The 24,043-nt window shown below is 44.4% G+C and overlaps 1 protein-coding gene across 1 annotated transcript in view; it reads left to right on the plus strand.

Annotated features, from left to right (window-relative positions):
• Window positions 1-22,407, plus strand: part of pde8a (phosphodiesterase 8A) — a 120,529-nt gene extending 98,122 nt beyond the window's left edge. The window contains exons 15-22 of the mRNA XM_078241125.1: window positions 981-1,026; window positions 5,321-5,456; window positions 7,933-8,131; window positions 10,776-10,993; window positions 14,212-14,350; window positions 18,328-18,495; window positions 20,285-20,414; window positions 21,534-22,407. Coding sequence (XP_078097251.1) covers window positions 981-1,026; window positions 5,321-5,456; window positions 7,933-8,131; window positions 10,776-10,993; window positions 14,212-14,350; window positions 18,328-18,495; window positions 20,285-20,414; window positions 21,534-21,640 — 1,143 coding nt within the window. The 3' untranslated portion in view covers window positions 21,641-22,407. The remainder of the gene's footprint in view (window positions 1-980; window positions 1,027-5,320; window positions 5,457-7,932; window positions 8,132-10,775; window positions 10,994-14,211; window positions 14,351-18,327; window positions 18,496-20,284; window positions 20,415-21,533) is intronic.
• Window positions 22,408-24,043: the final 1,636 nt, after the last annotated feature.

Below are 24,043 nucleotides of genomic sequence, written 5' to 3' on the forward strand. Positions count from 1 at the left end.
TTTGGGGACTGGGGTTCGAATCCCGCCACGGCAGACAGTAGAATTTGAATTCAATTTTTTAAAAATCTGGAATTAAGAATCTACTGATGACCATGAGACCATTGACAATTGTCGGAAAAGCCCATCTGGTTCACTAATGTCCTTTAGGGAAGGAAATCTGCCATCCTTACCTCATCTGGGCATGTGACTAGAGCCACAGCAATATGGTTGACTCTCAACTGCCCCCTGAAATGGCCTAGCAAGCCACTCAGTTCAAGGGCAACTAGGGATGGGCAATAAATGCTAGCCAGCCAGTGACGCCCACGTCCCACAAGTGAATTAAAACAAAAGAGATGGAGTGCACAACTCTGCAGCACGGAGGGATCTGGGTATTATACATGAATCACAAAAAGTTAGCATGCGGGTGCAGCATAATGTTTGGAATAATCTTCCCCAGAGAGCAGTGGAGACTGGCTCATTCAGTATATTCAAAGAACATTACAGCACAGGGACAGGCCCTTCAGCCCACCAAGCCTGCGCTGATATGTGGTTTCTATCCCTGTTCATCTCCTATTCATGTCTGTCAAGATACACTTTGAATGTTGCTAACGTGCCTGCTTCCACCACCTCCACTGGCAGTGTGTCCCAGGCACCCACCACCCTCTGTGGAAAAACTTTCCCCGCATGTCTCCCCTAAACTTACCACCTCTCACCTTAAACCTGTGCCCTCTTGTAGTTGAGTTAGACAGATTTTTGATCGTCAAGGGAGTTCAGGGTTATGGGGGAACAGGCAGGAAAGTGCATTTAAGGCCATATTCGGATTAGCACGAATATATTGAATGGTGGCGGGCGGAGCATGCTCGAGGGGCTGAATGGCTACTCCTATATTTCACAATCTCATTCTTATAAACATGACGTGGGTGGAATTTTATCAGAGGCTATTGTAGCAGCTTGTTGGTAATCGTGTGACTGCTCTAATTCTCCTCTCTTGCTACCTACAGGATGGTTTGCGGAGACTGTCTGGAAATGAATATATCTTCACCAAAAGTAAGTCGGACTCTTCCAGCTAGAGTGACCTTTGGAGTTAATATCCGATTTTGGGGGAAATTTAAGGCAGGGCTAGATTAATTCTCAATTAACAAGAAGTGGAAGGTTATCAGGGATAGGTGGGAATGTGGAGTTGAGGTTACAATCCGATCAGCCATGATCTTAATGAATGCTGGGACAGGCTCGAGGGGCCGAGTGGCCGCCTCCTGCTCCTAATACATATGTTTGTATTTTTCTCGTGGATTTTATTGCCTTTCAATTTCTAATGTGCAAGTATTGATGCAATAAATGAAGAGACAAAGCTCCTCCACTCTGTCCTGCCATTTATTAGACAGTAATTGATCGAACCCCGTATACTGGCCTTTGCTTCATATTCCTTCACATCCAAACCTCATTTGTTAATCTCTGTTTTGAGCCTTTGGGGAGAAAGTTCTAGATTTCCAATAGCCTCTGTGTGGGCAGAAAGCAGTCGCTGCTAAGTGGCCTTGCATTCATTTTAAAATTATGTCCTTTGTTCTGAAGCCCCTCCCAGCGGAAAGCAGTTCTTTGCATCTACCCAATCAAATCCCTTAAACAAAAACATATTGTACTGATATAGGGCCTTTAATGTAACAAAACATCCCCCAGCACTTCATTGGAGCAACTATCAAACAATAATGACATCATGCTGCATAAGGGGATATTAGGTCAGATGACCAAAAGCTTGTCAAAGAGAGAGGTTTTAAGGAGTGTCTTAAAGGAGGAAAGTGAGGTGGAGAAGTTTAGGGAGGGAATTCCAGAGTTTAGGCTCCAGGCAGCTGAAGGTGCAGTCACTGATGTTGGAGTGATTAAGATTGGGGCTGCTCCGGAAACCTGAATTTAATGAGCAGATATGTGAGAGCGGTGGGGCTGGAGGAGGTGACAAAGATTGGGGAGGGGTGTGGCAGTGGAGGAGTTTTAACAACAAGATGTTACTTAACTGAGAGTCAGTACAGGTCAGCAAGCACAAGGGTGATAAAGGAATAGGACTTGGTGCAAGTTAAAATGCAAGCAGCAGAGTTTGACCATAAGATATAGGAGCAGATGTAGACCATTTGGCCCATCGGGTCTGCTCTGCCATTCAATGAGCTCATGACAGATCTTGGGGATTTAATGTGACACCGAGGTTATGGGCAGACTGGTTTGATTAAGGACTGTTGCTATGGAGAGGGATGGAGTTGGTATCGAGGGAACATAGTTTTCATTACTTGCTCCAAACTATGGCTTCAGCTTTTCAGTACTTATTTGGTGGGAGTTTTTGTTGATCCAGTATTAGATGTCAGATGAGCAGTCGGATAATTTTAGCAAGAGTGGAGGAGTCGAGACAGGGTGGTGAGGTCGAGCTGAGTGTCGGCAACGTACGTGTGGAAACTAACAGTGCTTTCTGATGTCTCAAAGGGGTATCGTGTAGATGAGAAATGAGAAGGGAAAAGCGATAGACGCTTGGAGGACACCAGAGGTAACAGTGTGGGAACAAAAAAGGAAACCATTGCAAATGATACACTGGCTACAATTAGATAAGTGCGGAACCGCATGGTAGTGCATGTGTAGGAGGAGAATGATGTGGCCAGCCATGCAAAAGCTGCAGACAGGACCAGAGGGGAAGTTTACCTTTGTCACAGTTGGATAGGATGTCATTTGTGACTTTGGTAAGAACTGTTTGGGTGCTGTAGCAGGGGTGGTAACCTGATTGGAGGGGTTTAAGCATGGAGTTCTGGAAAAGATGGACCCCGGTTTGGAAGGTGACAATACATTCAAGGATTTTGGAAAGGAAACAGAGGTTTTGCAAGGGCAGTGGGGTCAGGGATTTTTCAGTGAGGGCCAATGGCAAATCTATAAAGAGAAGGACAACAATATTGCCTTAAAATTAATTGATTCGATCACCTACAACTTCCTAAACCCCAAAATTTATGGAACTCCATTATAACCCTTTAAATCCCATTGGTGCTCTAGTGAATCTGTACTAAACCCCTCAAGGCAGTATGTTCTTCCTGAACACATTCGCAGCTGGAATGTGACCAATGCTTTGTACAACAGACGCATCACCTCCTCATTTCTGTATTTTAGTTCCCTTTAAGATAAGGAGCGACATTTCCATTGGCCTTTCTGATTATATTTTGCACTTGTCCATGAATATTTAATATTTTGTATAGTTGCACATCAAAATTCCTTTATTCCTCCACAGTTTTTAGTCTTGCGATAACAGGAGTGGGCCATTCAGCCCCTCTGGGTTGTTCTACCATTCAGTAGCTCATGTCTGATCTGTATATTTAACTCTTGTCTATCTGCCTTGGTTCCATAACCTCATATTTTTGTTTGACCTTTTTGAGGCTTGGTCAGAGGCCGAGTTCCAGATTTCACTCAATTATTTTCCCCCATGTTGTGAGCATTTGCCCCACATGGACAGTGGCCCAAGCCGGGAATCAAACCCGGGTCCCTGGTGCTATGAGGCAGCAGTGTTAACCACTCTGCCACCGTGCTGCCCGCACAGTGTGAACACAAAGTCCCATCTTCAAATTGAGTTGTGTGGCACTGCCACTGTGCTAAATGGGATAGATTTTGAACAGATTTAGCAACTTAAGACTGGGCATCCATGAGGGGCATGGGGCAACAGCAGAATTCTACTCGACTACAATTTAGTAAGTAACATTCACGCCACACAAGTGCCAGGCAATGACCATCTCAAGAGAAAATCTAACTATAACCCCTTGTCATTCAATGGCATTGCCATTGCTGAATCCCCTAATATCCACATCTTTGGTGGGGGGGGGTTACCATTGACCAGAAACTGAACTGGACTAGCTATATAAACACAGTGGCTACAAGAGCAGATCAGAGGCTAGGAATACTGCGGCGAGTAACTCACCTCCTGACTCCCCAAAGCCTATCCACCATCTACTAGGCACAAGTCAGGAGTTTGATGAAATTCTTTCCACTTACCAGGATGAATGCAGCTCCAAAAAAACTCAGAGTTTGACCTTGAGAGCGGTAGGGATGGGCAATAAATGCCAGTGACACCACATCCCTTGAATGAATTAAAAAGAGATTCCATTCCCTTTAGGAAGCCTCCACCACACACTTGGACAGTGAATCCCAGATCCTGACCATTCGCTGTGTGAATCCCAGATCCTGACCATTCGCCGTGTCAAACAGTTTTCCCTCGTTGCTTCTTTGCCAATTATCTTAAATCTTCTGGTTCTGGATCCTCTGACCAATGGGAACAGTTTCTCTCAACCTACTTTGTTCTGACCCCATGTGATTTTGAAATCCAATCTGTCATCCTTCTCTTCAAAGACAGAACTCCCCATTTCTCTGTTCTATCTGTAAATTGTTCTGTTTATCCACATTCCTAGCTCCTCGCTACTCTGCGCTACCTTGCTGATCCAAAATGGGTAATGTCTCGCTTTCCCACATTGAACTTCCATCTGCTAGTTTTGTGCACTCACTTAATCTCTCTATTCCCTTAACTTACTGTTTCACTTAAATTAGTCTGATCAGGGAACATATATATACAGCTCTCTAACCGTTTAGCTAGCCATTTAGGAATCTGCTATAAAGTGGGGTCCCCAATGTAGCTTCTTCTTGATGCGGAGGGTGGGGGGAGGTGGAAACACCACTCATCACATCCTGTCACTTTGAGTATATACCCATTACCCCTGCGTACTGTACCCTCCCTACCTCCTAACCAATGCTAATCCAAACCTAAGCTGCCTCAAATTGTGTTCTCATTTTCATTATCAATCTCAGATATAGAACCTTGTCAAATGCCTTCTGGAAATCCATCTAAATAGCATTCATAGACACAGCCTTAACCCACTACTCTCATCTCTTCAGATTCAACTCAATTCGTTAGACGCACTCACCCAAAGTAGAATAAAGCTGGCTCTCTGATTAGCTCATTTTTTGTTCAAATGCTTAGTTACACTTTCCTTAATGACAGACACCAGTATCTTTCCCACAGCTTGACTTTGAGTAATAAGCCTAGACTTTCTCTCCTAATGTACTTAAATAATGTGTGACCTTATTCACCATTAATAAAATATTCTGACTTCTGTTTCTCAGGATCCTAAACACACAATCTCACTTCTCAACATTGAGTTCCTGTCTGTCAATGTCTCGCTGTAACTTCCTGCTCCCATCTGTGCAACTTGCTGTGTTTTCCTCTGTTCCTGTCATTATAAACTCAAACTATATATAACTATTCCTTTGGTGATTTACGTGTGGTTTATTGTGATCCTTTGATGACTGATTTTCTTTGTGTGTCTTTTTGCTTCAGATGCCCATACTATTCACGCTCATTTCCATATTCCTGCCTCGCTACACGATATTCCCCCGAGGATAACGGAAACCATGGAAAATGAGGATTCCTGGGACTTTGATATATTTGAATTGGAGGCTGCAACACACAAAAGGTAAATTTAAATTATTGGAGTAATCAGCAGGTTGGGAAGAGACTGGAACTGATCATGGTTAGATATCAGAATGGTGAAAATGATCTGATCCTGCAGCTGGTTAAACTGGGCCGCTTTGAAGAATTGGAATGTCACAGTTCAGCTCATATTTTTGGAAAGTTGTTATCGAGTGAATGTCTTATTACAAGACTTAAATCCGAGGAAGTATATAAATGGGAGTGACGGTGAGTGATACAATCGTGTAGATCAGTCACTGCGGCAGCAGAACCGACTTGTCAGAAACAGGGTCAATAAAATGCATTCACTTTCTGATCTCCCATTGGGGAACGGGTGTGTGGAGTGGGGCCTCTTCATCACTCAATGTACAGCCGTTCCTGTTGTTTCACCCGGGGGGGGGGGGGGATTCTGGCAAGAGGATGTCTTTGTGACCTCATAAACTTGTAACAGGCTTCATATTAAATATTTCACTTCCCATTTCACCAGTGGGATCATTCCCCATTCTCACTCTTAACATCTGAGTCTAGCAGCCTGGGTCCATACCCATCTCTGCCCTTGCCTTGGTTGTACTCCCTGCCCTGGCAGTGCCTACCACTGTCCCCATCAAGCCCACCTCTTCAATGTGACCTTGCCCCCTCATGTTAACGGTGCTATATAAATGCAAATTGATATCTTTCAAGGTAACATCAGTCTCATTTCTAGCCATCTCAAACTTTATTTTGTCTAATCCTAGCCTCTTGAACACCCCGATTTTAATCTTGCCACCACTGGCAGCCGTGCCTTCACTTATCCTCTACACCCCTCACTCCAGCTCTCCTCTCTTCCCCCCCACCCTCCTCCCCATCTCTTTCTCTCTCCACCCCACCTTCCCCTTAAAACGTACTTCTTTGACCAAGCTTTGGTCATTTGCCATCATATTGCCTCCTGTGGCTCCATATCAATTTTTCTTTTATAATGTTCCTGTGAAGCACTTGGGGATGTTTTATCCCATTGACAGAGTTGTGGGAATACGCTGGTGTTTATTGCGACTAGTCCAGTTCTTTCTAAATGTGCATTGTGATATGGTTCTTTGAGAACATGTCTCCCAATAACTAATGGCTATTTTCACTCAAACCCCTTTGGATTGGTTACAGATATCGGATGCTAACATGAGGTATAAATGCCTAGCACACTGTAATGTGGCAGTGTCAAACCTGGAACAAACTCTGGCCTAAGTGGAAATCATTTCTGAACTCGTGATTGGATTAGTGCCTTGGGGCTCGGTTTAGCTCAGTTGGCTGGTCAGCCGCTTTATGATGCAAAGCGAGGCCAACAGTGTGGGTTCAATTCCCATACTGGCTGTGGTTGTTCATGTAGGCCCCACCTTCTCAACCTTCTCCCTCACCCCCTCGGGTTAAATCACCACCAGTCAGCTCTCCTCCTCAAAGGCAAGAGCAGCCCATGGCCATCTGGGACCATGGTGCTTTTGCTGCCTTCTAATCCTGAGCACTATTCATTACCCAAATTCAGTTGAATATGGCCAGCCATGCCAGGTAATCAGTATCTAGCCTTGAGGCTGTTCAGAGTTTGCAGCTTCAACAGATTTGGATGTGATGACTCTCCTTGTGCATCAATGTAATTGGAGCACTGTCGGTAATACTTATTTGCATTTGTAGCTGTGTTTGTTGTAAGAATATTGAAGGCAGCACTTGCTTGAAGTTTGGAATGCTGGTTAATAGCTGACGATTTGTGATGTCGATTGATTGGCCAAGTTAGTGAACTGATCTGCGTCACTAAACAATAGGACTCTTGGCTTGGAGCCTCGGGTGAATTGTTAGCCAGAGATTTACATGGAAGAGTACTTTCATGGAAGAGTCTTTCCCTAAGGTTCATAGAAAGGCTTAGGACTTTTATAGACCTTATAGAGGTCTATAAAATAATGAGGGGCAAAGATCAGCTAGATAGTCAATATCTTTTCCCAAAGGTAGGGGAGTCTAAAACTAGAGAGCATAGGTTTAAGGTGAGAGGGGAGAGATACAAAAGTGTCCAGAGGGGCAATTTTTTCAGAGGGTGGTGAGTGTCTGGAACAAGCTGCCAGAGGTAGTAGTAGAAGTGGGTACAATTTTGTCTTTTAAAAAGCATTTAGATAGTTACATGGGTAAGATGGGAATAGAGGGATATGGGCCAAATGCGGGCAATTGGGATTAGTTTAGGGTTTTTTTTTAAAAAAAGGGCGGCATAGACAAGTTGGGCCGAAGGGCCTGTTTCCATGCTGTAAACCTCTATGACTCTATGACTTCATGAAGCAAGGTTTTCCTAAAATTCCTTTGGTACTGTCCTGTAATCATTTTGGATCAAGATTTGTGGTTCGGGGGGAAGAAGAGCAGGAAAAGGATTTAATCTGAGGAATTATACAAATGGATATGTCCAATTCTTAGTCCATGACAAAATAAAACCTGTTAGCAGACATCCTCTCTAAACCTCTCATCCTTTTATCTAGGCCTCTGGTCTACCTTGGGCTGAAAACATTTTCGCGCTTTGGAGTTTGTGAATTTTTAAACTGTTCTGAGTCAGTATTACGCTCCTGGTTACAAGTTATTGAAGCAAATTACCACTCCTCGAATTCCTACCACAACTCGACGCATTCTGCAGATGTGCTGCATGCAACTGCTTATTTCCTCTGTAAGGAAAGAGTTAAGGTGAGTTAGGACATTTTCTCAAAGAAAATTTCCATTCCTTCAAAAGGACCTTCTCCTCCCGGTGACCTTCCTCACCCTGTGACAACAATACTGATTTTAAAAAACATGTTCTTGGGATGTGGTCTGTAAGAATCCTGGAAGATCCTTACCTTGGCTGTCTTGCTAATTAACAAAAACTAACTAATGTACTATAACTGCGCATTTCTTTGTAAGATTCAGTTAATCAGTGACAATGGGTACACTTCAGAAATCTAGCGGAATGCTTAAACAGGCAGCCTTCTAGGAGAGTGAAAGATAAATGCCTAGCGGAGTCTGAGGCCGAGATATGTCTGGGCCCAGGGAGAATAGCTGAGCACCCAGACCACCGTGTTATTGCTTTAGTCAAGCCTGACATTGAAATATTTGTGAACTGCTGGGATTCTGCGCTTGAGAAGTCAGAGATTGAACATCTGTCCAGGGTTTGGGAAGGCTGATGGTTAAATGACATCTTTTGTAATAAATAATGGCAAGGTAATGATTGGGTTAAAATGGTCTCCCACAGGGTTTGTTGTATGAGGATTCCCCGAGTGCAGACGTTGTGGAGATCTCCTGTGTCACATTGACTGATGTGACCACCAGGGAGTGGTTATAGGATATAATAGTAAAGCTGTTGTGCTTTAATACAACTGCTCAGATATTAATATGTGTGAAGTCTTGCTTACATGGAATAAAATATAACCACTGTCACTAATAAGGATTATCACTCTGAATGATTTCAGAACTTGAGAATTAGGGGTAATTAATTCTGAAAGCCTGGATTCGAACAGGGTTTTGCCTAGTAGATCAGCATTTATTGCCCTGAACAGCTGATGTTGGACCTTCTAGAACTTCTAAATCGGGTGGACTCTGAGGCTTTTTCCCAGGGTGGAAATGGCTGCTACGAGAGGACACGGGTTTAAGGTGCTGGGGGGTAGGTACAGGGGAAATGTTAGGGGGAAGTTTTTCACACACACAGGGTGGTGGGCGAGTGGAATCGGCTGCCGTCAGTGGTGGTGGAGGCAAACTCAATAGGGTCTTTTAAGAGACTCCTGGATGAGTACATGGGACTTAATAGGATGGAGGGTTATAGGTAGGCCTAAAAGGTAGGGATATGTTCAGCACAACTTGTGGGGCTGAAGGGCCTGTTTTGTGCTGTAGTTTTTCCATGTTTCTAACTGCTGCAGGCTCTGTTGGTGATGTTGCTGCCATAATGGTGTTGGGGGGTGAGTTCTGCAATGGAAACTAACTGCAGGGCCATATGATATTAGTTGGATCACAGCTTGAGTACTGTGTACAGTTCTGGTCACTGCATTACAGGAAGGTTGTGGTAGCACTAGAGAGGGTGAAAAGGAGTGACAAGGGTATTGCCAAGACTGGAATCTATTAGTGATGAAAGAAGTTTAGACTGGGGTTGTTCTCCTCGGAACAGAGGATGCTGAGATCCGCACAATTGGAAGCCTTACTTGAGCAAATAAAGACTCTGTTTACCCTGACAGCGGGCTCATAAATCAGGGGACATTGATTGAAGGAGCAGGGAGAGGATGATGAAACATTTTTTTTACTCGGAAGCTGGTGAGTCTGGAACTTGCTGCCTAAAAGGGTGTAAAAGCAGAAGTAGGAAGAAAGCTCAAAGTCAGTCCACCATCTAGTGGCACAAGTCAGGAATGAGGGGGAATATTTTCCACTCGGGATGAATGCAGCTCTGACAACACTCTGTCACCGTCCAGAACGAAGCAGCCCGCTTGATTAGCACCCCATCCACAAACATTCAATCCCTCAACCACTACGCACAGTAGCAGCAGTGTGTACCATCAACAATATGCACTGCAGGAACTCACCAAGACTCCTTTACACCATCCAGACCCATGACCTCTACCATCTAGAAGAACAAGGGCAGCAGACACATGGGAGTACCACCACCTGGAAGTTCCCAGCCAAGTCACTCACCATCCTGACTTGGAAATATATCACTGTTCCTTCACTGTCAGTGGGCCAAATTCCTGGAACTTCCTCCCTAACAGCACTGTGGGTGTACCTACACCACATGGACTGCAGTGGTTCAAGAAGGCAGCTCAGCACCACCACCTCAAGGCGACTAGGGATGGAAAGGAAATGCTGACCTAGCCAGCAACGTCTACATCCCATAAATAATTTTTTTTTAAATAGCCATTTGGCCCCTGGAGCTTACTGCACCATTCAGGAGGAACACGGTTGACGTGGTCCACTTTCATGTCTGTCCCTTTTGTGTCTTAATGAAGAATTCCACTCATGGTGGTGGAAGGTGGGGTTGGGATGGGTTGCTGGTCTTCACTGAGACACAATGGATTGAATAATCACCTTTTGTTTTAAGGTTTCTCTATGATTCTAGGTGTATTGTATAAAATCAGATCATTAGCTTTCACCAAAACGAGCACAAATGTTTTTAAATGTACAGATAATTATTCTGCGTATCCTTTTGTGCTTGTGTGTACTTTGCATTTCATCATTTTAAACTGAATACAGATGGAAAAAGCCCTACATCAGCTCTCCATTCTGAAATCAGTCTGTTTTATTGTTTAAATTTTACTGTTCGCTCTTCAGCCAAGAGCATCTTCAGGTTGTTTTGAGCACTCTGTCCATCTTTCAGCAAAGCTTGGACCGGACTGACGAAGTGGCAGCTCTCATTGCAGCCACGGTGCACGATGTGGACCATCCCGGCAGGACTAACTCTTTCCTGTGCAATGCGGGCAGTGAACTAGCGCTTCTTTACAACGATACGGCAGTGTTGGAGAGCCACCATGCCGCACTGGCATTCCAACTGACCACACGGGACGATAAGTGTAACATCTTCAAGAACATGGAGAGGTAAGGAGTCTGAGACCCATTGGAAAATGATCCCGGCCTTGGTTGCACTTGGAGATTTGCTCTGCCGTTTTTAGTAGAAAGGGTTCCTGCTGCAGTTTAAGAAAGGCTGTTCCCTCACCCTCTGGGCGAGTCCAGAACCAGGGGGCACAGTTTTAAAATTAGGTCATCCTTTTTAGGACCGGGATGAGGAGAATTTATTTTTCTTCCTGAGGCTTTTGGAGGTGGGGGTCATTGAATATTTTTAAGGCAGAAGTAGATAGATTCTTGTTAGACAAAGGAATCAAAGGTTATCCAGGGTAGATGGAGAATGTGGAACTTAAACAGATCAGCCATGATCTTATTGAATGGAGGAGCAGACTTGAGGGGCCGAATGGCCAATTCCTGATCCTATTTTGTGCTTGTAAGTGGAGAAAGAACCAGAAGAGAATTGAAGGGAGCTAACCAAGTATATAATTAATCCGGTTTTGATTCTGCAATCACAACATGCTGAGATCTAGCCCTCTGATCATTGATCTTTTGGCAAAAGCACAAGCAACAGTTGGATTAACTGATTATTTGCAGCATTATCTACTGCAAAAAAAATTATACCTTTATTAAAATATATTTTTAAAATAAAATTAATCAAGGATCCTTAACCAGTGATGAGCTTTTCCTTTGTGTAATAATTCCACAGGGGCGAAAGTCCCATCACCAAGTTACTTTATTTACACCATACATCTGTACACAGCCAGCTCTCCAGTTGCTCCCTGCTGAATGCAGGCTGGGAGTCTGACACACCTGCTTTAAATAGGGAGCATGAGGCTCCCTGATTTAACCATCAATTAAGATTCATCAGGTAGCTCTTTTCATACTCTAGCAAACTAACCTCATTAGCCTGGCTGAAGTCACCACACTTTGACAATCCGAGTCTGTGCTGTTGGTATGGTCTAGTGCAGCCCAATGTGTGTGTGTCACTCGTGGTCACGGCTTATGTCTGAGCTGCAGAAGTGAGATCACTTGCAATTTGGGAAATGAGTGGCAGCCAGTTTGTACTGAAAGTCCCATAAGTAACAATGGGATAAATGATCGTATTACTTTGTGTGATGTTGGCTGAGGGATACATATATCATGGTCAACGACATCTGATAAAAACAATCCGGAGATGTGGAAGCACCATATTTAAAAAAGATTGTTTAACAGACGAGGAAATGAAATATTAGCATAGCGCTCTTGTGTTGGCAGCATGTGCTTTTCATGCAGCCAATTCCAGCTGCCTGCAGCATGCTAGCCATAGGACTTTGCTTCTTTAGCAGACTTACTGAATAAATCCTGCCTGAGATAGAGGGAGACGGTGAAGCTTTACACTGCAAAGGATTCTGCAAGGAGCAAAAGAGATCATTGTAGATGAAGGGTTTACAGCACAAAGCTTATAATTCGGTTTAAATCTCTCAGGGCTGTCTTGTGTGTGGTAGATCTGTTAGGCTAATGTAGATGGGATGTTCTTCCTCGAATAGCGATCAGATAAATGGATGGCTTGACCCTGAATGTGTGACTTGTGGTATACCTGACTCAGTATTGTTAGTTGAGTTTAATACAGCTTGGACCTGGTCTGTGTGTAACGGACTGGCAGAAAAGAATTTGCATTGTGAAATGGACTACTTTGATATGTAGATGCATCTTGAGCAAGCAGGGTGGAGGGGCTGTTTGTTTAATATTTACAATGCTTCTGGAGAGAACACAATCTTAGACGAGTGGATCCAACCTAGCACAGCTGGAATTGTCTCTTGGGGAAACAAGCTTCTACACTTTTCAACTGTGGCTCCAACACACACGGGAAACAAAGTGGAGCCTTTACTAACAGGATGGGAAATGTGAAGTCCAATGTTCATTATGTGGCCAGAAATCTCCAACCAGGCTGCTGTACTGAGCAATAGTTTAGTTTACAATCGACTGAAGAATCCTAAATAAGTGAAACATGAGAGGGGTTTTATTGACGCTTCAATAGCGGTTTACAATCTTAAGCAGCCAGAAATCTTCTCTTCACGTTTCCTTGCTGTTGCTGTGACACATTCACTGGGTGACTGAATTATGGGAGAAATTTCACACTCTTTCCCCCAAAACCTGGCCCAGCACTCGTGTTCATGCTGGGAGGGAGGAGTTACTGAACTCATTGCCTGAGAGAGCTGTATTCCCAGCAATTCTGGGACGGTCACTAATTGAGGAAGAGTGAGTGAGAGCTGAATCTCTCAATTCCAGCACTCCTGTGTGTTGCCCAGTTAGTATTTCAAGTCCCAGCCCTTGCTACCTTCTCGATTGGTTTAAATAATTAATCTTGTTCTGGCTTCTCGCGACAATTGCATGTTAATTTTTATTTGTAACTCACCAGTGCTGTATTCTGTGACCGAGTAAGAGACTGGTGGGGTTTGCTTTTGGCTTTTGCTGGAGATGTGGTTATTTCATTCCTTGCATCCTTCATAAATGTCAGTTCATCTCAAGCTCTGCTGCCCATACCCTCACTCACAAATCACCTCTGCGAGCTGAGCTATATTCACACCCAGTTCACCAACACCTCAATGTTAAAGTTCTCAATATTCTGTTCAAATTCTTCCATCATCTCGCCTTTCCTATCTCCGTAACCTCATCCAGCCCCACAACCCTCCAAAATCTTTGCACAGTGACACAGTGGTTAGCACTGCTGCCTCACAGCGCCAGGGACCCGGGCTTGATTCTGGCCTTGGGTCACTGTCTGTGTGGAGTTTGCATGTTCTCCCCATGTCTGCATGGGTTTCCTCTGGGTGTCCCAGTTTCCTCCCACAGTCCAAATGTGTAAGTTAGGTGGATTGGTCATGCTAGATTGCCCCTTAGTGTCGCAAGATGTGTAGGTTAGATGGATTTGCTATGGTAAAGGTTTGGGGTTACAGGGATAGGGCAGAGGGGAAAGATACTCTGTCAGAGAGTCAGTGCCAACTCAATGGGCTGAATGGCCTCCTCCTGCACTGTAGGGATTCTATGATCCCTCGAGAATCTGCCCTGCTCCCTTCAACATGCCGTTAGCCTGAGCTTGTTCGGTTCCTAATCCTCTCTGTCCCTCCACTGCTGATTAAAATCTATCTGTTGGTCACCTGTCCTTGCCTCCATGTAGCTCAGTGTCTAATAATGCATCTTGGGTCATTTCCTTACATTAATGGTGTGACATATGCACATTTATTGTTGAATTGAGAGTGAACATTTTTGGGCAGGAATGAATACCGGACACTCCGACAAGCTATTATCGACATGGTCCTTGCAACAGAGATGACAAAACATTTTGAACACGTCAACAAATTTGTAAACAGCATCAACAAGCCTTTGGCGGGACTGGAGGAGCACAGTGCTGGGGTAAGAAGTGAGAGACATTCTGTAACTGTGCCTGCGTGTATGCGTGTGTCTGTAACTGTGTGTGTAACTGTGTGCGTGTCTATAACATGAAGGAGGAACAGGTGTGGGAATCCAGATGCATAAGGTGACAGGTCACCTACGTATCTAACAGATTTGCTGTCGGGCAGCATCTTCATGGTCAGTATCAGTCGAGATTACGCTGATGATATTTGGGACTTTCAAAGTTCCCAGGTGACATTGAAGTGAGAAAACCTACAATTAATTATTTGCGAAATCCTCCACATGTGCAATCTTCCACCATCACCGGAACAGTGCCCTCCGCAATCGGGACAGTGGCAGTTCATTCTGGGAGGGGACTTTTGCAGTTGTGTAATTTTAAGCTGTTTGGATGCCTGGAAGTGATTTTGGGAATCATTCAAAACCAGTCAGCTCCTGGCGAAAAACAAATGAAGGATTTCTGTGCAGAGAGTGAGGATTGGGTGTATTGTTCCATGCTAACCAGCCATGCATCCATCAGACTTTACAAGTAAAAAGCTTTCATTGATTGGGTTAACTTGGAAACAAAATACTTTGGGCACGTGTTCATCAGGTCCTGCCACTGGAAAGGGTTATCTCTGGTCAAGCAGTTATGGTTCTTCAGCTTTGTGGAGCTGGTTCTGGGTTGTGTGAATACTGTGTGGTGATGCAGGATCTGTACGATTAGCCCCGTCACCACCAAACAATTGCAGTCTGGGTTAATGTGTGGCTCAGTTTTATCTGGAACTGGGAGCCACATCTCAATCAACCTGACTTAATGGACGGAATTTTACAGCATCGCTCGGACGAGACTAGAAATTCCCGCCCGAGGTCAACAGAGATTTCCGTTCTCGGACCCTCGCCCGCTCCGATTCCATGGCAGGCAGGGTGGGAGAGTTCCGGCCAATGTTCCAAAATACAGGAATTTAATGTCTTGCTAGTTAGTTTTTGATTATTCACTTGTCCCACCCCCCCCGCCCCTCAATCCACAAACCCCTCCCCCAAACAAAAAACAAAAATGACAACAGTTCAGGGTCTCTCCAATACAGCTCTGAATTTCCACAGCAAATGGAGGAAGTTTGCATTGGTGTAATTTGTGTGTGTTTGCAGCTGAGTTTAGACCAGTCTTGGTTAAACCTGATGAAAGGGTGCTCTAGCCCAGCACTGGTCTCTGCAGAATGTTATCAACAGCTTGTAGCTTTCACACCACAGTGAGGAATCTGCTACTTGGGGACGTCATAAAATTCCAATGTTTGTGATCAAAAGCTATTTATTTTGATAAATTATAGAATCATAGAATCCTAGGCCATTTGGCCCATCGAGTCTGCACCGACCACAATCCCACCCAGGCCCTATTCCCCGTAACCCCATGCACTTACCCTAGCTAGTCCCCCTGACACTAAGGGGCAATTTAGCATGGCCAATCCACCTAATCCATGCATCTTTGGACTGTGGGAGGAAACCGGAGCACCCGGAGGAAACCCACGCCAATGTGGGTTAAAAGACTAGATTTTTAGATTTCTAAATAGACGATGTTGGGTATCTTAACTGACAGCATAGGTGATCATGTAACAAGTTAATAGGTTATTCAAACAAAGCTTCTGAGAAGAAGGAAGCTCGTCATCCTTACCTGGTCTGGTCAATATGGTTAACTTGTCCTCTGAAGTAACCTAGTAAACTTTGCAGTTGTATGAATGCACGGGAAAACATTATTTTCCATCTCCATCGACTGCAGTAATTTCAGAACAAAGCTCCGCAACTCCTGACAGCAGCTAGAAAACGCAAGTCTAGTCAAGGAGGCCGACACCCTTGCTTTTGGCTGCATTCACTTTTCCACGAGGGCGTCGCCTAAGGATTTTGGGGCCACCCTTTGCTGTGCTTCGAACTTTTCCAGACACACACAGATCAAATGCAAAAAACAACTCCTGGAGAAGCCTCTGAACAGCAGAGAGTCCACCAGCTAGCACTCGGCCAGTTCATTTCTCTGATTTGATGCAGAATTTCCAGTCTGCCCTCCCCTGACTTCAAAGAAATTCAAACCATTTATTCTGGCAAAAAAAAATTAATTGGTTTGTCCACAAAAATTGAGCACTTCCCAGTGGCTGAAATATAATGACACCTGTTGACGGGGTTAAAATGACTTTCACAAAATAGATAGGTTCCTGATGTATAAGGGGATCGAGGGTTATGGGGATGAGAATCCTATCAGCCATGATTGAATGGTGGAGCAGACTCGATGGGCCGAATGGTCTAATTCTGACCCTATATCTTATGGATTTCCTCTCATGTCTGTCGAGTAGTTTAAAGATTCACAATAGATGAGCTCATCTCAAGAAAAGTAGTCAGCCGATCGGCACTTGTTGGTTTTTCCCAGAATCAGGGCGGTGTGCTTGGTATGAATGCTGTAACTAACTGGTACATGCAAAGTAAATTCGAGAAACAGGAAATACTCAGCAGGTCAGGCAGCATCCGGAGCGAGAAACAGAGTTAATGTTTTGGGTTGTTGACCTTTCATGAACATTAACATTAATTCCCTTACTCTTCAGAGATGCTGCCCGACCTGCTGAGTATTTCCAGCATTTCCTGTTTTATTTCAGATTTTCAACATCTGCGGTATTTTGCTTTTGTGCTTTATGCAAAATGTCTGATTCTAACATCCGTGAAACTATTTCAAATGTCATCTCGCCCGTGAAAAATAGGACACTTCACTGAACAAGTTCCATGATGTATGTGTGTGCGATGGCCACTTGATGTTAGTTAGAGGTAGAAACAGGCCATTTGGCCCAACCAGTCCATGCTGGTATTTATACTCCATTCAAACCTCCGTTCATCTTTTCTCATCTAAATCACCTTAACCGTCTGCCTTTTAATCTTGTCCTGCTTCCCCTTAAATGCATCTAACCTATTTGCTTCGACCACTCCCTGTGGTGGTGTATTCTACACATTCACTACTCATTGGGTAAGGAAGTTTCTTCCGAATCCACTATTGGAGTTTTTGGTGACTATCTTATATCGATGACCTATAGTTATGATTTTTCACAAGAGGACGCATTCTCTTTGATTTAAAGAACTCCAGATCACTCCTCGACCTTTCAAGAGAAAAGAGACCCAGCCTGAAGATTCTTTTCTGATATGTAAACCATGCATTTCCAATATCATCCTTGTAAATCTTCTCCGCACCCTCGCCAGTACCTCTATATCCTTTCCATATAGTATAGTGAGGAGAACTACACTCAGTACATAAGTGTGATCTAACCAAGGGTCGATACAGATTTAATGCAGCTTCCTATTTTTCAATTCTGTCCCTCTAGGAATAAAACCAAGTTCTTAGTTAATTATTTTTATGGCCTTGCTAACCTGTGCTGCAACTTTAGTGATTGGTGTATTTGTATTTCAAGATCAGGTCATGTTGTTGAGTTAGTTTCTCCGAGCACGCTGTGTGCTCAGTGGTTTATTGTCCCAGTCCACGTCTCTGTTATGAATTAGTTGTTCCGGCTTTGTTCTGGAATACTCTCTGCAAAGCCAGGAGTACAGAAGCCAAACCCTACGTTTCAGAAGCCACTGAGTGTGTCAGCCGGTTATGTTTTTTCCAGCCCCTCTCCTTGCACCCCAGCTGGCTGAGAGATTTGCATCTCTACAGTAACAACCTGTCTGTCAAATAGCACAGTGAATGTGCTGACTGAGACCCCAGTGCGGGCATTGTCTGTGTGTAAGTTGCTGTCAGGGAGGTGGGTGACGAGGGTACAGTGTACAAGTTGTTCACTTGGCGTTAACATCGAAAATTCAGATTTATATTGTTGCTTGTGCTTCCATTGCAGTTACTCTTTTAGCACCCAGCAATGGTCTGTTAGAATATAAAAGTAAACCACAGTAATCTTCCCACCTGTCTAGTCCTTGTCAGTTTGAGTGCTGTGTGTTTTTGCTGAGTGCTGTACAATGTGCTTTCTCTCTTTTCATTGCAGAATGGTGGCACCAATGAAGATTCATGCAATACCATCCTCACCTCTCCTGAAAACCGGATTCTCATCAAACGTATGTTGATAAAATGTGCGGACATCTCCAATCCCTGCCGACCCCTCGAGCTCTGTATCGAGTGGGCTGCCCGTATTTCAGAAGAATACTTTGCTCAGGTGAGAAGCTGAATTTTTAATTTTCTCTCCCCGCCCTCCAGGGCTGATTATCCTGAAATGGAGCAAATTGAGAATAAATTGAGAATACCACCGGCAGGTTTTGTGAAAGTTACAACTGGTTTCTTTTATATCGTCTCTCGTTATCTGGGCACCCCCACCCCTTCCCCCCTCACTGACCGTATCTCCCCTGCCCCCATCCCTGCTTCTTTCTAATCCCCTGATTCTCTTAAACTCATCCCGTAAAGACCTGGAATCCAAAGCCTGCTGTTTGACCAGAGTTTTTAACCTCCTGACATACTTTGAGGCATCATAAGTTAAAGGCGATATACAGATAAAAACTGAATGATTTTTCACTGTTTTCAGTTCTTTTGCAAACTAAATCTGAAATATATCTGAAACCGAGTACCATGGTAAACAAAGCTATCTGAATCACAGGATCCAGCCCTTTGAATACTCTCGACGCAGGAGTCCAAGTGTGCGATTGTTAACCCTTTTCCAATACCTTTATCCATTAGTAATTAGTCAGTGTGTCTTTGAAAGAGTCTTTTGGTGCTTTTCTGTTTGGTTAGGAGTTCGATTGGAGAAATTTCTTTAACTGGAAACCCCCTGTCCCCTGTTGTCCAACCTGGCCAAACATGTCAACTTAGAATCATAGAATCCTACCATGCAGAAGGAGGCCATTCGGCCCATTGAGTCTGCACTGACCACAATCCCACCCAGACCCTATCCCATAACCCCACGTATTTACCCTGCTAGTCCCCCTGACACAGAGGCTAATTTAGCATGACCAATGGACCTAACCCACACATCTTTGGACTGTGGGAGGAAACCGGAGCACCCGGAGGAAACCCACGCAGACACAGGGAGAATGTGCAGACTCCACACACAGTGACCCAAGCGGGAATCGAACCCGGGTCCCTGGTACTGTGAGGCGGCAGTACCAACCACTGTGCCATCGTGCCGCCCTATTGTAACTTGTAATGAGGGGCAGAGCAGAATTGAGAGGCCAGTAGCCTGTGGCCCCTGACTGAGTGCACTGTGCACCTGGGCTGTCCCATAAACCTGACTAGCCGAGCTCTTCAAACCTCTCATTTGTTAAAATAAAAACTGCAATGGCCACATTTCTCTTGCTCGCAAATGAAGATGGCAGACCCATACTCCAGCCCCGTGCCGACCCATACTCCAGCCCCGTGCCGACCCATACTCCAGCCCCGTGCCGACCCATACTCCAGCCCCGTGCCGACCCATACTCCAGCCCCGTGCCGACCCATACTCCAGCCCCGTGCCGACCCATACTCCAGCCCCGTGCCGACCCATACTCCAGCCCCGTGCCGACCCATACTCCAGCCCCGTGCCGACCCATACTCCAGCCCCGTGCCGACCCATACTCCAGCCCCGTGCCGACCCATACTCCAGCCCCGTGCCGACCCATACTCCAGCCCCGTGCCGACCCATACTCCAGCCCCGTGCCGACCCATACTCCAGCCCCGTGCCGACCCATACTCCAGCCCCGTGCCGACCCATACTCCAGCCCCGTGCCGACCCATCGCATTCCAGGGTGTTGGATAGTCGATCCAGACTTTGGCACGTCATATTTCTATGTTGTCGCTCCCTGCAGGGGAGCTGAGCCGCACTGAGGTCTGAAACCTTGTGTACAGGAAGCTGGAGATGGAGAAACCATATTCTACTGAAGGGGCCGGTGCACAGCGCGCGATAGCTGCACTGTTATTTGGTATGTAAGACATTACTGTGATTAGTTGAGCGTTTTTAATCTTTGTCTTGTTCACAGACGGACGAGGAGAAGCGACAGGGATTACCTGTGGTGATGCCAGTGTTTGATAGGAACACCTGCAGTATTCCCAAGTCACAAATCTCCTTCATTGATTACTTTATAACAGATATGTTTGATGCTTGGGATGGTAAGTCTCTGGATTTTTCCCTAACGGTTTCCCAAAACTGTCAATATCTTCCTTTGTTCAAAAGATAATGTGGCACTGTCATTAAAACTATCTTACATCACTGACATTCCTTTCACCATTTTTATTCTTTGCAATATTTTGAGTCCTTCACAAATACATTTTGCCATCTTATTTCATTCTCCCTATTTTACCGTCTGTCTTTCCTCTGCAAAGGCCATAACTGAAACAGCTCCGCCGTATCGCATGATGCATTTACCCATTGGGGATAGTCTCAGTGGAGCTGCTTTAGTCCCCTTTACCTGATGTCTGTTGTACAATGAGGATTCCGTACTGAGACACAAGCCATATCGCTCCTAAACTCAGTTGTAGGCTGATGTTTCTGCTGATGTACCTTTTGAGGCCAGTAATTGCTCTGTTACCCTGTGCACAAGCTGTCTTTCTGTCTATTGTTACACTGAGTTAGACAGCGTAGAACCAAATCACTTGGTGCAAACAGTCTGTGTCGGTATCTGTGCTCTGTGTACATCCTCCCAGTCCACTTCACCTACCCTATCAGTCAGTTTGTGCATAGCAAAATCCCACCAATAACAGATAAATGAGCAGATACTATGTGAGTGATGTTGATTTTATAACAGGGAAAAGCAAGCCATTCCACCCAGTGTGTTCATGCTGGTGTTTAAGCTGCACATACGTCTCCCCTTCCCTTAAGTTACTTGATCGTTATAACCCTCTATCCCTTCATGCATCCCCTTCAACATATCTGTGTTATTTTCAGCTATTCCCTGTGGTAGTGAGTTCCACATTCTAACCCTAACCATTCCCTGGATAAAGCCTTTTCTGCAGAATCTTCTGGATTTATTACTGACAACCTGATTGAATATCTGCTGGATTTATTAGTGACTATCCTATTGGTTATCTGCTGGACCTATTACTGACTGCCAGCCCTGAGTTTTGGGCTGCCTGCAAATGGAAACATCTTTATCTGTCCCCTGGTTTTAAAGACCTCTAACTGATTACCCCTCTGCCTTCTCACTAGAGAAAAGAACCCCAGTCTCTTTAATCTTTCTAATAATCTATTCTTTGATGTGTGTCTTCACTTTTTTAAAAATTTGATTACAGTGTTTGCTGACCTGCCCAACTTGGTCCAGTACTTGACAACTAACTTCAAATATTGGAAGTGTCTGGATGACCAGAAGCTGCACTCTCTCCGTCCCCCTGAGCAGTGACCAGGCCATGAACTGCCCCCGGATACTTTCGGACTCATTGCCATTTGTACAAGTTCTGCTTTCCGTTGAATTTCTTCAAAATGGGGCAACGCCAAATGAGATAGCCCAATGGAAATGCGGAAGTAGGAAAGCTTTGTTCCTACTTGGCTCTGTGTTTTTGAATGTTTTTACACTGGATTGATGCTGTGTAATCTTGCTCTAGTGTAAAGTTTCCTGGCTGGACTGATGAGAAAAACCAGAATGTGTTTGACCCTCCGAATCAGCTGCTGCAGAACATTGTTCCATGTTTTTAAACTCTCGGTCCAACAGTGTAGCTGCTTCCTATCAGTGTTGGGAATGTCCTGGGTATCTGTATGTTTATCATGGAACGGTTTGAGTCCGAGATCGTCCCGTCACCTGCACAGAGAAACCCACAAAAACAAATCTGCCACCAAGAAACGCAAGACATGAAGGAAACCTCGACACTTAGTGAAATGTATTCTGTTTATTTTTCAGATCTCTTTGAAGGAACACTCCCCCCTCAGCGAGCACTACTGACCCTGGTTTATAAGTTTGAGGAAAATAAATATTATATAAATATATATATATGTGAATCTAGGAGCAAATGTTTTAAAAAAAAAAGCTTTTCAAACATGATCATTAACTATTATGATTTAGATGATCTGTTTATTTATTTTGTTAGATGTTTAATATTTTCTATGAATTTATATAAATACTAAAGCCAAAGCCAACTTTCGAATAATAACATAAATTGACTTGATTCAGATATGTTGATGTACGGACCTTTTTATTTTCATAATGCAAATACAGAACCTTCTAGAAATGAACCTTTCCATTGCCCTATGTGGATAGATGTGTTTGTCGATGGGGATTTGCGTTACTGGAAGACTGAGGTGGAATCATAGAATCCTACAGTGCAGGAGGAGGCCACCTGACCCATCGAGTCTGCACCGACCACAATCCCACCCAGGCCCTATCCCCATAACCCAACGCATTTACCCTAGCTAGTCCTCCTGACAATCAAGGGCAATTTAGCATGGCCAATCCACCTAACCCGCACATTTTTGGACTGTGGGAGGAAACCGGAGCACCCGGAGGAAACCCATGCAGACATGGGGAGAACGTGCAAACTCCAAACACACAGTGACCCAAGCCGGGAATCGAACCCAGGTCCCTGGCGCTGTGAGGCAGCAGTGCTAACCACTGTGGCACCGTGCCGCCCAAAGGGTACAGCAAGCTCTCCTGAACTCAAGTTTTTATAGGATGACTTGTAATCTACTAAAGTAAACCCACAATAGTTAAACTGTAGAATTCTAGGAGCTTCTGCAGTGGTTTTGACCTATCAATCTTTTAATTAGCTTTTCCTGTTGGGAATGTTCCCATTTCCACCGTTTTTTTATACAGTGTTCCAGACTTGCCCTCTATCCCCTCTGTGGGAACTATCTTAGCACAAACCCCAATGTGTTCATTTCCGAGTGGAATACCCCCAGATTGGGACACCCCCATTCTCCTGCCTTTTCCCCATAACCCCAGATCCCCTTATTAATCAATCGACTCTGTTGGTTGCAATAAGATTACTTAAAAACAGATCCTTCCCTTACAGATGCCTGTTACCAGTTCCAATTTAACCAGGCTTTCTTGAGTTAGAGAACCAGAGAGTTTATTCGCTACTAAATGCAAGGAAATAGTAAAATACATTCACGCAGATTATGAAGTGAGTCCAGAATTGGGTTTTTAAAAAAATCTTATGAATCAGTCTTTGACTGGTCAGTAAGGATTAGATGGTGAAATGTTGCAGCCTTTTGAGATTCTTGATTCCTGTAGCACTGACCTCAGCAGCTGAAGTTCGTTTGGAGATACTGGGGTCCTGAAGTTCAGTGGAGAAATTATCCTGTTTCCTTTTCAGCTGTGGTTTTGCTGATGTATCTTGCTTTAGCATTCTGAGAGTGAGAGACATGTATCTTCACCTGCCAGAGCAAAGGGGGGGTGTTTTGGTTTGTGTGTACAATATTCTGACACATCCAGCACTAATCCACCCTGACCAAGTTTTTTCTGGCTTTTATCCCTGTCTCTCATATATGTTCCCACAGACTGAAAATCTACAAATCAGTCTAGGATATAATTTACAGGATATAGTTCCTTCTGAGATGATACTCAGCTTCCATTATCTCCACAGGAGATGGCAGTTCATGGTTGCATGGCTCTTTCATATATGTGTCTGAGACCATTTGTGACGCCCACACCAGAGCAATTCAGATGGTGACTGAACTTGAATACTCAGAATTTACATCCTCGGCCACCTTTGGCTTGTATATCCATTGTGTCCATTTTAAAAACACATCTTATTTAAAAGTTCAGTATGTCCATACGAAATTCAGAGGTTTCCATCATTCTGACCAGTAT

This window comes from Mustelus asterias, chromosome 24 (genome assembly GCF_964213995.1).
Source record: "Mustelus asterias chromosome 24, sMusAst1.hap1.1, whole genome shotgun sequence".
In the NCBI taxonomy this organism is placed as follows: domain Eukaryota; kingdom Metazoa; phylum Chordata; class Chondrichthyes; order Carcharhiniformes; family Triakidae; genus Mustelus; species Mustelus asterias.